The 13,147-nt window shown below is 42.8% G+C and overlaps 1 protein-coding gene across 4 annotated transcripts in view; it reads left to right on the forward strand.

Annotated features, from left to right (window-relative positions):
• Positions 1-13,147, forward strand: part of Znf143 (zinc finger protein 143) — a 36,791-nt gene that overhangs the window by 17,394 nt on the left and 6,250 nt on the right. For all 4 annotated transcript variants that reach the window (XM_028768041.1, XM_028768040.1, XM_028768038.1 and 1 more), the window contains exons 7-13: positions 1,047-1,121; positions 2,163-2,282; positions 4,691-4,766; positions 5,886-6,011; positions 7,920-8,099; positions 10,618-10,845; positions 12,362-12,510. In XM_028768041.1, coding sequence (XP_028623874.1) covers positions 1,047-1,121; positions 2,163-2,282; positions 4,691-4,766; positions 5,886-6,011; positions 7,920-8,099; positions 10,618-10,845; positions 12,362-12,510 — 954 coding nt within the window. The remainder of the gene's footprint in view (positions 1-1,046; positions 1,122-2,162; positions 2,283-4,690; positions 4,767-5,885; positions 6,012-7,919; positions 8,100-10,617; positions 10,846-12,361; positions 12,511-13,147) is intronic.

Below are 13,147 nucleotides of genomic sequence, written 5' to 3' on the forward strand. Positions count from 1 at the left end.
GACATGAAGGCAAGATACCCATAAAATGAAATTTAAAAATTAAAACCAGAAATATAGAAATAGCTGAAGAAGAATAACAGAATGAAGTAAACTTAAAGACATAAATCAATGGTTGATAATTCACAAGAAGAAGGTCAAGGATGAGTCCCATAAAGGACATAATAAGAGGAGAAAACAAACAAAATTAGAGATTAGGAAACAGTGAAGGGAAGCCTTGAATTTTTTATAAAAACCACTAGTTTTTGAGGCAATCATGAGGGTGCATACCTGTCATCCCAGCTACTTAGGAAGCTGAGTGAAGATCTCTAAGTCTAGGAGTCAGGACTCGACTTGGAACATATAATAAAACCTCATCTTAAAAGAGAGAGAGAAATAGGGAGGATTCTTAAATGTTTTTACCCTGCCTCAAAAGTATACGTCTCATATAATTAGAAGTTTGGATGGGGAATGGGACTCAGAGATATGGCTGTAATCCCAGCGTCTCGAATGGGAATTCAGGGTCAGCCGTGGCTGTATAATGAGTTCAGGAGCTGACTGTACTGCATGAGATCCTATCTCATGTATATGCCCCAATTTGGAGAACCTAGATGGTATGGTTCAGTAGTAGAATGCTTGTCTACAATACATAGGGCCTTGAGTTCAATACCCAGCACCATAATAATAAATAGATAATAGTTTGTTACTTCTTAATTTGGGAGTTTTTGGTTTTTTGAGACAGAGTTTCTCTGTATAGCCCTGGCTGTCCTGGAACTCACTCTGTAGACCAGGCTGGCCTCGAACTCAGAAATCCACCTGCCTCTGCCTCCCAAGTGCTGGGATTAAAGGCGTGTACTACCACTGCCTGGCTGAGAATTTTTAAAATATACAATAATAGTAATAATAAATCTGCATATCATCCAGCTTAACTCGTTATCAAAATACCAGACAAGGACCTGAGGACTAGCTCATTTGTACAGTACTTATCTAATGTGTGTAGGTCTTAGGTTCAGTCCCCAACACTGCAAATAAGTAATGAAACCCTTTAAAGTTTTCCTTTATTACTTTAGGTGTCCATTGATGGCAGCGAAGGTGTAACAAGTACAGGAATGATTGGAGAAAGCGAGCAAGAGAAAAAAATGCAGGTATGGAAAGCCAAGGCTTGTTTGTTTAAAGGTGTTTTTGGTTTTTGTTTTGTTCTTTAGTTTTTAAATTGTGTGTGTGCAAGTGTATGTGTGCCTGAGTGTGTGCATGCCTGGATATCTGGGTGCATATCTGCAGGTGAGTACTGGCACCAATGTATGCCAGAGGCATGAGATATGTACGCCCTGTAGTTGGAGTTAAAGGCAGTTATGAATTGCCTGACATGGTGCAAGGAATCAAACTTGGGTCCTCTGGTAGAAAGCATCATGTCTGAACCTCTGAGCCATCTTTCGTAAACCCATTTGCAACTTCTATGGTTTTAGAATTCCTGGGGTTTGATTTGTTTTGTTGGCAGTATTAAGGATTGAACCTAGGGCCTCATGCTTACTAGGCAAAATCCAACCCTTGATGTTATCATTTCTGAAATAGATAGTAATCTTCAAAGGCCTTAGGAGAAGTGTCATTGTTTACATTTTTATGATGTTGATCATTAAAAATGGCCTTCTGTTGAAGTATAGACTAGAGTCACGTGGATCCTATCACAAGGAGATTCAGTTGACCTGACACCTTCTCTACCATGATCTTTGAAATTAAAAATGCATTTAAAATTATTTTAAGGTTCTATTTCCTTTGGGAAAAAAAAAGTATAACTATTGAGATGGATCCCTTGAGTATATCAGGAAGTAGCAATGTTCAGTGGAAATTTTGTTTATTTTAGATATCTTAAGTAGGACTCTTACTGTATAGCTCAGCCTGGCCTTAAGCTCATGATACTACTGCCTTAGCCTCCTAAGCCATGGCACAGACATGTCCTAGAGATTATCTAGGTGGCAATAGATCTGTGAGGTCAAACTGCAGTCTTGCAGAGCACTGACTTTCCAAGCCTTAGAACAGAGAGAATTTTCCTAACTTGAAGTCCTAGACTCTTAGCATAAGGATGTTCTGAGTTATAGCTCATGATATGGTTTTGTCTTTTTTATTGTGAAAATAGTAATTGCATCTGTTGTATTTTGTATGAGTGCCTTAAGTCTTTTTTTTTCCAGATTGTCTTACAAGGACATGCTACGAGAGTAACTCCTAAATCTCAACAGAGTGGAGAAAAGGCATTTCGGTGTAAATATGATGGGTGTGGAAAACTCTATACAACAGCTCATCATCTTAAGGTATAGGAGAGAGAGAAATGTAGCACTTATAAGCATACTGCAGACAGACACTAACTGCATGATCAAGCTTAGACATCCCTGTTTGCACCCATTCAAAAGATACTGACATACACTCACACTAACACACACAAGAGCCTGGACAAACTCAATAACCGTCTGTTCTTTAAGAACTTAGACGGTTTATCACTGTATCCCAAATTCCAGCTATTCCCTAGCAGACGGTCTATATTAAATTTAATAAAATTACTACATTTTGGTTATGGAACATACTTTTTTTTTGTTTTGGGGTTTTGAGATAGGGTTTCTCTTTATAACCCTGGCTGTCTTGGAACTCACTCTGTGGGTCAGGCTGGCTTTGAACTCAGAGATCTGCCTCCTAAGTGCTGGGATTAAAGGTATACACCACTACCACCGCCTGGCCAGTCTTTGGTTTTGTGAGACAGCATCTCACCGTGTAGTTCAGACTGGCCTTAAACTCACTGAGTAGCTTAGATTGACCATAGATTTGGATCCTCCCTTTTCTACCTCTTAATTTCTGTGGTTGTAGGTATATGCCATCATAACCATCAATATTTTTATTAATTGGAGGGGGCAGGGGCTGTTTTTAAGGTATATTCTACTATACCCAGCCTCAATATTTTTATTTTTAATTGCAACAAAATACAATATAATACACCATGACTTTTAACAAATAGCTCAGATTTTTTTTTTTTAAATTTTTATTTATTTATTATATGTAAGTACACTGTAGCTGTCTTCAGACACCCCACAAGAGGGCATCAGATATCATTGCAGATGGTTGTTAGCCACCATGTGGTTGCTGGGATTTGAACTCGTGACCTCTGGAAGTACAGTCAGTGCTCTTAACCACTGAGCCATCTCACCAGCCCCCAAATAGCTCAGATTTAATGAGTAACTTACCTTGTGTCAGAAAGTATATTTGGAACAGTGGCCTTAGAGCATACTTCCTGTATTTATCAATGTATGATTTAAGCATGTTGAGTGACCTCTTGATACCTCATTTTCCCTTATCTATAAAACTGGTCATCCCTGGGCTGGAGAGATGGTTTGGTGGTTAAGAGCACTGATTGTAGGGCTGTAGGCCCAGCTCTGCCACAGGGCTCCAGCGCTCGGGGGAAGCAGACCTCAGGAAGTTTGACTGAGCTTACCCCATGCTGCCTCCAGGGCAGGTGTTCAGCTGTAGGGAAGTCCTGAGGCACCACTGGTCTTGGGGTTGGAAAACTGGAGCTGGCTTGGGGGTCCCTGGGCCTGCTACGATCTTAGACATCCAGGCTCCGCTGGGAGTCTCAGAAGAGCAAAGAATGGAATGGAGTGGGGGCGGAGGGGGTGTACTGGGGGCAGTGTCTAGCCTGGGGCCAGGGGGAGAAAGGGAGCTCCGGCTTGTCCCAGCAGATATGATTGTCCTTGGCCTGGTAGAGGCAGGCTTGGTGGGGGTTGTGGCTGGGAGCGCAGAGAGGCCTTCTATGGAAGATTCTGCTGCTGCTCTGTGGGCGAAGGCCTTCTTCATGGCTCCCCATGGTGGATCTTGGTGAAAAGAGACAGTCCATGGTTCTAAACAGTTTATTGTCATAGCGGAAAATGGATTCATAAAACCATATCCTCCTTCTCAGGGTGGCCCTGAGATTAAATAGCTTTTGCAGGAAGTTCACGTCTCTTATGTGAGAAGCGTTAAGTCAGGAGTCTGGCAGGAAGCTGGGGGGGTGTGCCTCAGGTCGTGGTGGCATATGACCTTAGTCCATGCTCAAGGGTGGAGGCAGATGCCTCAGAAGATTTAAGGTCACCCCCACTACAAAACCAGCCTGGGACACATGAGACTCTGTCTATAACATAACATTCCCTTACAGAGAGGGTATGAAAAGTAGTTAATACTGTTCATATAAATTACTAAAAAGAATGAACCCATTAAAGGTTCAGGGAATGTTGGCCGTTGACATGAGTCCTCAAGTATCATAGCAGCTGCCAATGGTGGATAGTGTACGTCACTTTACAGACAGCATCTTGAGGCTCACAGAAAGGCAGATGCAGAGCTGCAGATGTAGTTCAGTTAGTAGAATGCTTGTGTAGTGTGCCCTGGGATCTATCTTTAGCACCCCAAAAACTGGGTGTGGCAATGCACACCTATAACCCCGGTACCTGGGAGGAAGAGAAGATCAAGAGCACAAGGTCCTCCTTGCCTATAGAGAATGTTTGAGTCAGCCTGGGGTACATGAGACTCCAGCTCAGGTAGGTAGGTAGATACACACACACAACAGACACACAGTCAGAGAGGGGGGGGGGCAGGTGCCCAGAGCCATTTACTAGTAGAAGAAAAAACTAGATTTATCTTGAGAACAACTTATTATAGAACATGTAAAGGAAACAGAATTGTGCTTGTGTTTTACTAACAGGTCCATGAGCGTTCGCACACAGGAGACCGGCCTTATCAGTGTGAGCATTCAGGCTGTGGGAAAGCATTTGCAACAGGTAAAAACAAATTTTCTTTACTTCTTAGTTCCAGTGGGATTGCCCAGAGGAGGCAGGAACTGACTGACCCCTTCCATTTTGAGTCCAAAAAGGCACATGTTCAGGTTGTTAGACTTGCATTTGTTTTTTTATTTGTATGTATGTGTGCCTGCTGAATTTATGTGCACCATGTATGTGCAGATGCCCTTATAAGCCCAAAGAGGTGATTCAATCCCCTGGGACTGGGTTTCGAAGCAGTTGTGAGCCACCTGCTGTGGGTACTGGGAAACACACCCAAACCCATGTTCTCTGCTAGAGACTTGGAACTGCTGAGCCAGCCAGCCAGCCTCTGCAGTCTCTTAATTGACTGCTTCCTGTCCTGCTTGCTCTGGACCCCTTTCTGTAGTACCATTTTTCTCCAAAGATGTAGCCGTGTCTACGTATTTGGTATTCCTCATTCCATCTTCTGTTTTCTTCTACCAGAAAAAGTAAAAGCCAGGTGTGATAGGATATGACTTTAATTTTCATCCCGACACTGGGGATGCAGAGGCAAGCAAACGTCTAATGAATTTGAGACCAGCCTGGAGCCTGATGTAGCAGTAAAGCTGCCATGCCCCATGCCCCACCCTCCCAAAAATGCTGATTAAAAATATAATTAAAACAGGCCTAGGGAGCCACAAAGAATTAAGCCTTCTGTCACGGGGATGGCTTGGTTTGTTTTTTGAGACAATGTCTCACACCGCATTCCTTGCTGGTCTCAAATTGATGGCAGTCCTTCCTTTTCAGCCTCTATATGTTAGGAGTACAGGTATCAGTCCCCACACCTAGCTTGCCTCGAATATTCTTAAGAGTCATCTTGCCGGGCAGTGGTGATGCACGCCTTTAATCCCAGCACTTGGGAGGCAGAGGCAGGCGGATTTCTGAGTTTGAGGCCAGCCTGGTCTACAGAGTGAGTTCCAGGACAGCCAGGGCTACACAGAGAAACCCTGTCTCGAAAACCAAAAAAAAAAAAGAGTCCTCCTATTATATCTGCCTAGTATTTTATCCTTCCTACTTACTTTATGTTTCCATAGGTTAACCTCTAAAAACATGTTTAGAGGAGTATTGTACAGATAAATTTTCTTTTTAATTTTCTTAAAGGTTATGGGTTAAAAAGTCATTTCAGAACTCATACTGGAGAAAAGCCATATCGGTGTTCAGAAGATAATTGTACAAAATCTTTCAAAACTTCAGGAGATCTACAGAAGCACATCAGAACTCATACAGGTACTAGTATAGACAGAACGTCCTAATTAGACCAGCAATTACTTTCTTTACTTTGATTCATGGATCTCATCGTGTAGTCTAGGCTGACTGACCTTGGGTTTGTGATACTTCTGCATCAGCCGTTCTAGTTCTGGGATTACAGGCTAGTACTATCAGACTAGACCAGGAATGCTTTTTATTTTATTATTATTTTTTAATAATTTATTTAATTTTATTTTATGTGGGTTGGTGTGAGGGTATCAGTACGCTAGAACCAAAGTTACGGTTGTTAGCTGCCATGTGGGTGCTGGAAATTGAACTGGGGTCTTCTGGAAGAGCAGCCAGTGCTCTTAACCGCTGAGCGCCAGTGTCTCTCCAGCCCCCAGGCCAGGAATGCTTAATCTGAGGGAAAAGATGGTGTCCGTGAAAAAGGTGAAAGGAGTCATTATCAGAGTCTTCTCTTAAATTCTTAAAATTCTATCCAATTCACTGTTTATGTGTATGTCTTTCCAAGGTGAAGCCCCAGAAATATACACAGTAGCCCTAGATCACCAGCCCACTCAGTTTCAGAGGTTACCTGAGTAACAAGGTTATTATCCTAGGATTACACATTTGATAAGTAGCAAAATTGAGAAAAGACAAAATTGAGGTACAGGATTCCTCTCTCCTGCTGGTAAAGAAAATGTCTTAGGTCAGATATAGAAATCACAGTACTTGGACTAAGAAGCCGGCAGATCTCTGAGTTCAAGGCCAGCTTGGTCTACAGAGCCAAGGGCTGCACAGAGAGACACAGAGAGACAGCGGGAGAGGAAGAGAGGGAGGGAGAGAGACAGCAGGGAGGAGAGACAGAAAGACACAGAGGAGACAGAGGCTGATTGATTCTGTCTCCAATAGAGTGTGTGTGTGTAAGTTCAGCAGTTATTTTGATGATGTGGTGGTGGTGGGGTACTAGATTAAAGAAAAAGCAAAAAAAAATTTGTATTTATTATTATGGGGTCACACACTACACTGTGTGTGTGGACATCAGAAGACAGCTTACAGAACTTGGTTCTCACCTTCTACCATGTAGTTCCCAGGGATACAACTCAAGCAGTTAGTAGAGTTGGTGACAAGGGCTTTAAGCTACTAAGCTATCTCACAGGACCCAGATATTGTTTTTCTTTGTAGTATTATAGAATAAATAAAGTAGGAAATAAGCTTAGGGACTTCTATGGTACAGACTTAATCCTTTTTTAAAAAAAAATTTATTATACTTATTTTTATATGTGTATGCATATGTGTGCACCATGGCACTTGATGGGGTTAAGAACAGTTTTTCTGGAGTTGATTGTCCACTTCTAACTTTTAGGTTCCAGGGATCCAACTCAGTGGGTTTTGCTTGGCAGCAAGCATTTATACCCACTAAGCCGTCTGTTCTCATCCTGTTCTAGTTAGCCACCTTAGCTCTAGTCCTGTTTCTCCTTTATCTTTTCTCTGACATGTTGGTCTGTGCTTTTCTCAGCTCAGTTTTTTATTTTTTTATTTTTTTTTTATTTTTTGGTTTTTCGAGACAGGGTTTCTCTGTATAGCCCTGGCTGTCCTGGAACTCACTCTGTAGACCAGGCTGGCCTCGAACTCAGAAATCCACCTGCCTCTGCCTCCCAAGTGCTGGGATTAAAGGCGTGCACCACTGCCGCCCGGCAGTCTTTTCTATGCCCACTTGATTCTGTCTTTCTGTCTTGGAAAGTCACAGTCACTGATGAGTGTTGAGCCAGATTTTGAGAAGATGATGTTCTTTCCAGAAACTCAGCAATGCTTAGAAGGGAAACTCAGGGCCAGCAGGCTGCAGAGACACATGACATTTCCATCTCTGTATCTCTGTATCTATCTATCTATCTATCTATCTATCTTTTTTTATACTGTTTAATTTATTCTCTTTTGTATCTTTAGGAGAAAGGCCCTTTAAGTGTCCTATTGAAGGCTGCGGTCGGTCCTTTACAACATCAAATATCAGAAAAGTGCACATTAGGACACACACCGGAGAAAGACCTTATTACTGCACAGAACCTGGATGTGGCAGGGCATTTGCCAGCGCAACTAATTATAAAAACCATGTGAGGATACACACAGGTAATGACTGCTGCTGTCTTGCTCTGTCCTTCAAGGCATCCAGCTCTTCTCTTCCTCCCTGTTCACATGACAAGAGGTTAAGCAGCTGCAGACTTCCTCTGATGAGCTAACCTGTGATGGTGCACGCCTTTAGTCCCAGCAGTGGGAAGGCAGAGCCACCTTCAGGCATGTAACTGCCTCAGTGCTTACGTGAATAAGGGTCTCCCTTTGATCCCAGAACTACATAAAGAAAGAAAGAGATCAGCCTGGGAGGAAAAGATTCAGAATGTAAAACGCAGTACTTTTATGTAAGGCTGATAAAGTGCCACAGGAGAGTCAATACAGCCAGCAGGTGAGAGCTCAAAAGCTTCTGAAGGAGGAATGCTGTGTACATCATAATACCAGCACTAGGCAGCTGGGAAAACAGGTTCAGAAGTTCAAGGTCATCTGCAGCTGTATAATGGGTGTAAGGTCAGCCATAAGTGGACACTTAAAAAAACAAAGGAAAAAAAGGCTTACAGTGCGTGTTTCCATTTTTTTTTTTTTTTTTTTTTTGGTTTTTCGAGACAGGGTTTCTCTGTGTAGCCCTGGCTGTCCTGGAACTCACTCTGTAGACCAGGCTGGCCTCGAACTCAGAAATCCACCTGCCTCTGCCTCCCAAGTGCTGGGATTAAAGGCGTGCGCCACCACCGCCCGGCGCGTGTTTCCATTTTTACTGTTTGGTGCCACCTAGTGGTGGTTTTTGCTGCAGCCTAAATAGTAGTTGGGCTGATATTCCTAGTTGTAATTGACAGCCATTTTACTATTTAGAAAATCACCTGCCTCAGACAATGGTGGCACTTTAAATCTCTGCCAGTCTAGGCGCTTCCTCTCCCACTGAAGCCAGACAAGGCAGCACATACACATATACACACACACACAAACACACACCAATAAATGAACATAATTTTTAAAAGCTTACAAAAAAGGGCTGGAGAAAAGTTAAAAGCTGCTCTTTCAGAAGACCTAGACTTGGTTCCTAGACTTAGCACCCACGTGGAGGCTAAAAACCATCAGTAATTCCACTTCCAGAGAAAATGATTGATTCCCTTTTCTGAGCTCTTTGGGCATTGTACACAATTGGTATATGGACATATATATAGGAAAAATACCCATACACATAAATTAAGTGACTGTATTTTTATTTATTTATAAAGTATGGGTATGGTGCCACATACTTTTAATGCCAGCATTCAAGAGGAAGAAGCCAGAAGATCTCTGAAGTAGAGGCCAACCTGGTCCATGTACTATGTACTATGACAGCCAGGAAATATGTAGAAAAACTGTGTCTCAAACAAACAAAAGAAACCTTTGCTGTTACTGTTTTCTATTTATAAAGGGCTAAATAGATATTCAGCAGTCAAGAGCAAGTACTGTTCCTGTAGAAGAACTGAGTTTGGTTCCCAACACTCACATCCTATCAGGTGGCTCACAACTGCCTGTAATTCAGGGGAATATGATCCCCTCTTCTGGCTTCTTTAGGTACCTGCACTCATGTGCACACACCTACACAGAGACACACATGTGCACATAATTTTTTCTTAATTTACAAGGAGAGTTAAAGATTAGTTTGTAACTCTTCCTGACACCTAGCCTAAAACTAAAAGCTGTGGTTAAACACTATAGTATCAGATACTGTGATGGGCTGCAGAGCTGCCTCACTTGATAAACACTTATCATATAAGTACTATGGTACCAGATACTGTGATGGGCTGCAGAGCTGCCTCTCTTGATAAACACTTGCCATACAAGTATACAAGCACCCATAGAAAAAGCTGAGCACAGAAAATGTGCCTGTTATCCTGTCTTTGGGGACTCAATGGCAGGAGGTCAGCTAATCTGGTCAAATCAGTGAATTTCAGATTTAGGAATAGATGGAGTCAGGCCTGGTGGCACACATATTTAATCACACTGTAATCCATACTGGCTTGGAACACACTCTATGAACCACACTACTCTTAAACTCACAGAGATCCAACTGCCTCTGCCTCTCATTGCTGGGATTATGGTTGTGTGCCACATATGCCAAAAAATACTATTTTTTAATTATGGATATGAGGGAAAGGGTGTGCACAAGAATGTAGTGATCATGTAGACCAGAAAACAGTATTGGGTCTTCTGGAAATGAACTTACAGTTGGTTGTAAGCCACCTTATATGGGTACTGAGAACTGAACTCTGGTCCTCTGGAAAAGAAGCAAGCACCCTTAGCCACTGAACCATCTCTCCAGCTACTCAGACTACTTTTGAGCCAAGTTAAAATCATAGGGAATTTTTCTTACGTACTATTTCATCTGAGGGTGAAAAGGGACACCTCTCACACACTCCCCTGTGCTAGGGATTCAGTTCTGCAGCATGTCTGCTAAGCACGTGCTTGCACTGAATTATCTTCACAGATGATTTGCCTGTCGATTTTTTTTTAGAACTCCCACCCTTCATCTGTGGAGTAACTTTGTCTACCAATGTAAAAACTGACCTTTTTGTGTGTCTTCTTTCTTTAGGAGAAAAGCCATATGTCTGTACAGTTCCTGGGTGTGACAAACGGTTTACAGAATATTCCAGTTTGTATAAACACCATGTCGTTCACACTCACTCTAAACCATACAACTGTAACCACTGTGGGAAGACATACAAACAGATCTCCACACTGGCCATGCACAAACGGACAGCCCACAATGACACAGAGCCCATTGAGGAGGAGCAGGAAGCCTTCTTCGAGCCTCCCCCAGGTAAGCGCTTTAACAGTTATATCTGTTGTGAGCATATAACCCGTGCTGTCCTCTCCAGTGCTTTGGTTTCATTTTTATAATCGTTCAAACCTGATTCTGCAAGTGCTGCAGAAAGACACGGGTGCTCTGCCTTGTGGAAGAGGGAGAACTTAGTGTCTTCTGGGAGAGCAGAGAAAGCTCCCTGAAGAAATGTTATGTTCTTGGAAAGATTATGAAGGTGGATGGGGTGAAGGAGGCAAAGAAGCAATGCCTGGGGGAAGGGAAGGGAAGAAGGGGACTTGGAGATAGAAGGAAGGTTTGGCACATGGGAAAGCCTGAGTGCTTGACGAGAGGAAAGCAAGTTGGAGAAATCTGGAGAAAGCCTGGCCAGTATGGCGATTCTGCCTGGGAAAGCGAAGACTTCTTTTCTCATTTTCAGCACCTGAATGAAATGTTCACAAATATTTAAGTTAAAAAAAAAGTTGAGCCGGGCGGTGGTGGTGCATGCCTTTAATCCCAGCACTTGGGAGGCAGAGGCAAGTGGACTTCTGAGTTCAAGGTCAGCCTGGTCTACAGAGTGAGTTCCAGGACAGCCAGGGCTACACAGAGAAACCCTGTCTCAAAAAAAAAAAAAAAAAGTAGTACAGTATTAAGTTCTTCTTTGAAGAGGGAAGGTTTCCCTTTCGTCCTTGCTCCCTGGGAGCTGGCCAGTATTAAGAAGAGAGAGGCCAGTGATCTTCTCAGTCAGTCGCCCACTCTAGTAGTTCTGCTGAAATCGTTGTTCACTTGCTGGTTCTTTATGGAAGAAAAAAGTACCTGAACTGGATGGAGTCACTCAGTGAATGATTAACCTCAGCCCAGATAGTCATTACATTGGAGAGTTATTGCTAGTCTTTGCACAGTGATGTCACTGTGTGCTAATAGACTGCTCAGTCACATGCGTAAAAGACTGAGCAGGTTAGTAGGTTGTGTGTACAAGCCATTCTGGTTTTGTGGTTAATGTTTATAGACTCTTTTGTTACCTTTATGAGTCTGAAGTGTGACTTCAGGAGCTTGATACAGACTTTCCCTGCCAAGAGGGCAAATCTCTCTGCATATAATTTTTCCCCTCTGTGTCCCCTGTACATATGTGCACAGTATCACATAATCATCACATCTAAGTGTAAAGGAGAGGCCTCCCCAGATCAGAACACTTGAAGTTGATGGATAGGGTTGGGTTGGGTTGGGTTTGGTGTGATTTGATTTGGCTTGGCCTGGCAGATGTGAAGATAAACTCATTAAGAAAAGGTTCTGAAACTATTTTCAGGGTTTAGAATATAAAAGTAGGGTTTTGCTTTCTGTTGTTTATTTTTTTGAAACAAGGTTTTGTACAACATAGATCCGCCTTGAACACCAAGGCTGCCCTTGAACTACTTCCTCTTTCCAAGGCGTCCACTACCATGCCTAGCTCTCAATTCTGTTCCATGTTTAAAATCTCTAATGTTATCTAAATAAGTTAGTTGGCTGTTCAAGTAAATTATTCATTTATTTTAAACAGGTCAAGGTGATGATGTTCTTAAAGGGCCCCAGATCACATACGTTACAGGTGTAGAAGGAGAGGACATTGTCTCTACACAAGTAGCCACAGTAACCCAGTCTGGGTTGAGTCAACAAGTCACACTCATATCACAGGATGGAACTCAACATGTAAGTATCTACTAACAGCCAAGGAAGTGAAATATATTTCTGCACCTGGAATTGGAAGACACGCTTGGTGCCCCTGGAGGAAACCCTTGAGTAGCAAAGCATGATGTTTGGGCTTAAGGCTCTAGAGCAGGGGTCCTCAGCCTTCCTAACACTACCACCCTTTAATACAGCTCCTCATGCTGTGGTGACTCCAACCATAATGTTATTTTCGTTGCTACTTCATAACTATAATTTTACTACTGTTTTGAATTGTAATGTAAATATCTGTGCTTTCTAATAGTCTTAGGTGACACCTATGAAAGTGTCTTTCAACCCAAAAGGGGTCACAACCTACAGGTTAAGAGCTACAGATCTTCCATGGTCTCCTGAAAAGAACTGTCTGAAGTAATAACAGTAGAGGGTATTTGCATCCATGTAGGGTTTAGGCCCTTGACTTCTCTCCCACGGGGCATGGCCTCTTGGGGAGGCAGGACTTGGGTAGTTTGTGTTTATCCCTGCCGCTGCTGCTTCACAGCCAATAGGGTGCTGGAATTGTATGGAAGCGCAGAGATGTGGGAATACTGGATCTGGTTGGAAGGCGGGGGGGGGGGGGGGGGGCGAAAGTCCTGCCTCCCCTAGATTGGGTGGATAAGGATAA

This window comes from Grammomys surdaster, unplaced genomic scaffold (genome assembly GCF_004785775.1).
Source record: "Grammomys surdaster isolate TR1022 unplaced genomic scaffold, NIH_TR_1.0 184, whole genome shotgun sequence".
Classification (NCBI taxonomy): domain Eukaryota; kingdom Metazoa; phylum Chordata; class Mammalia; order Rodentia; family Muridae; genus Grammomys; species Grammomys surdaster.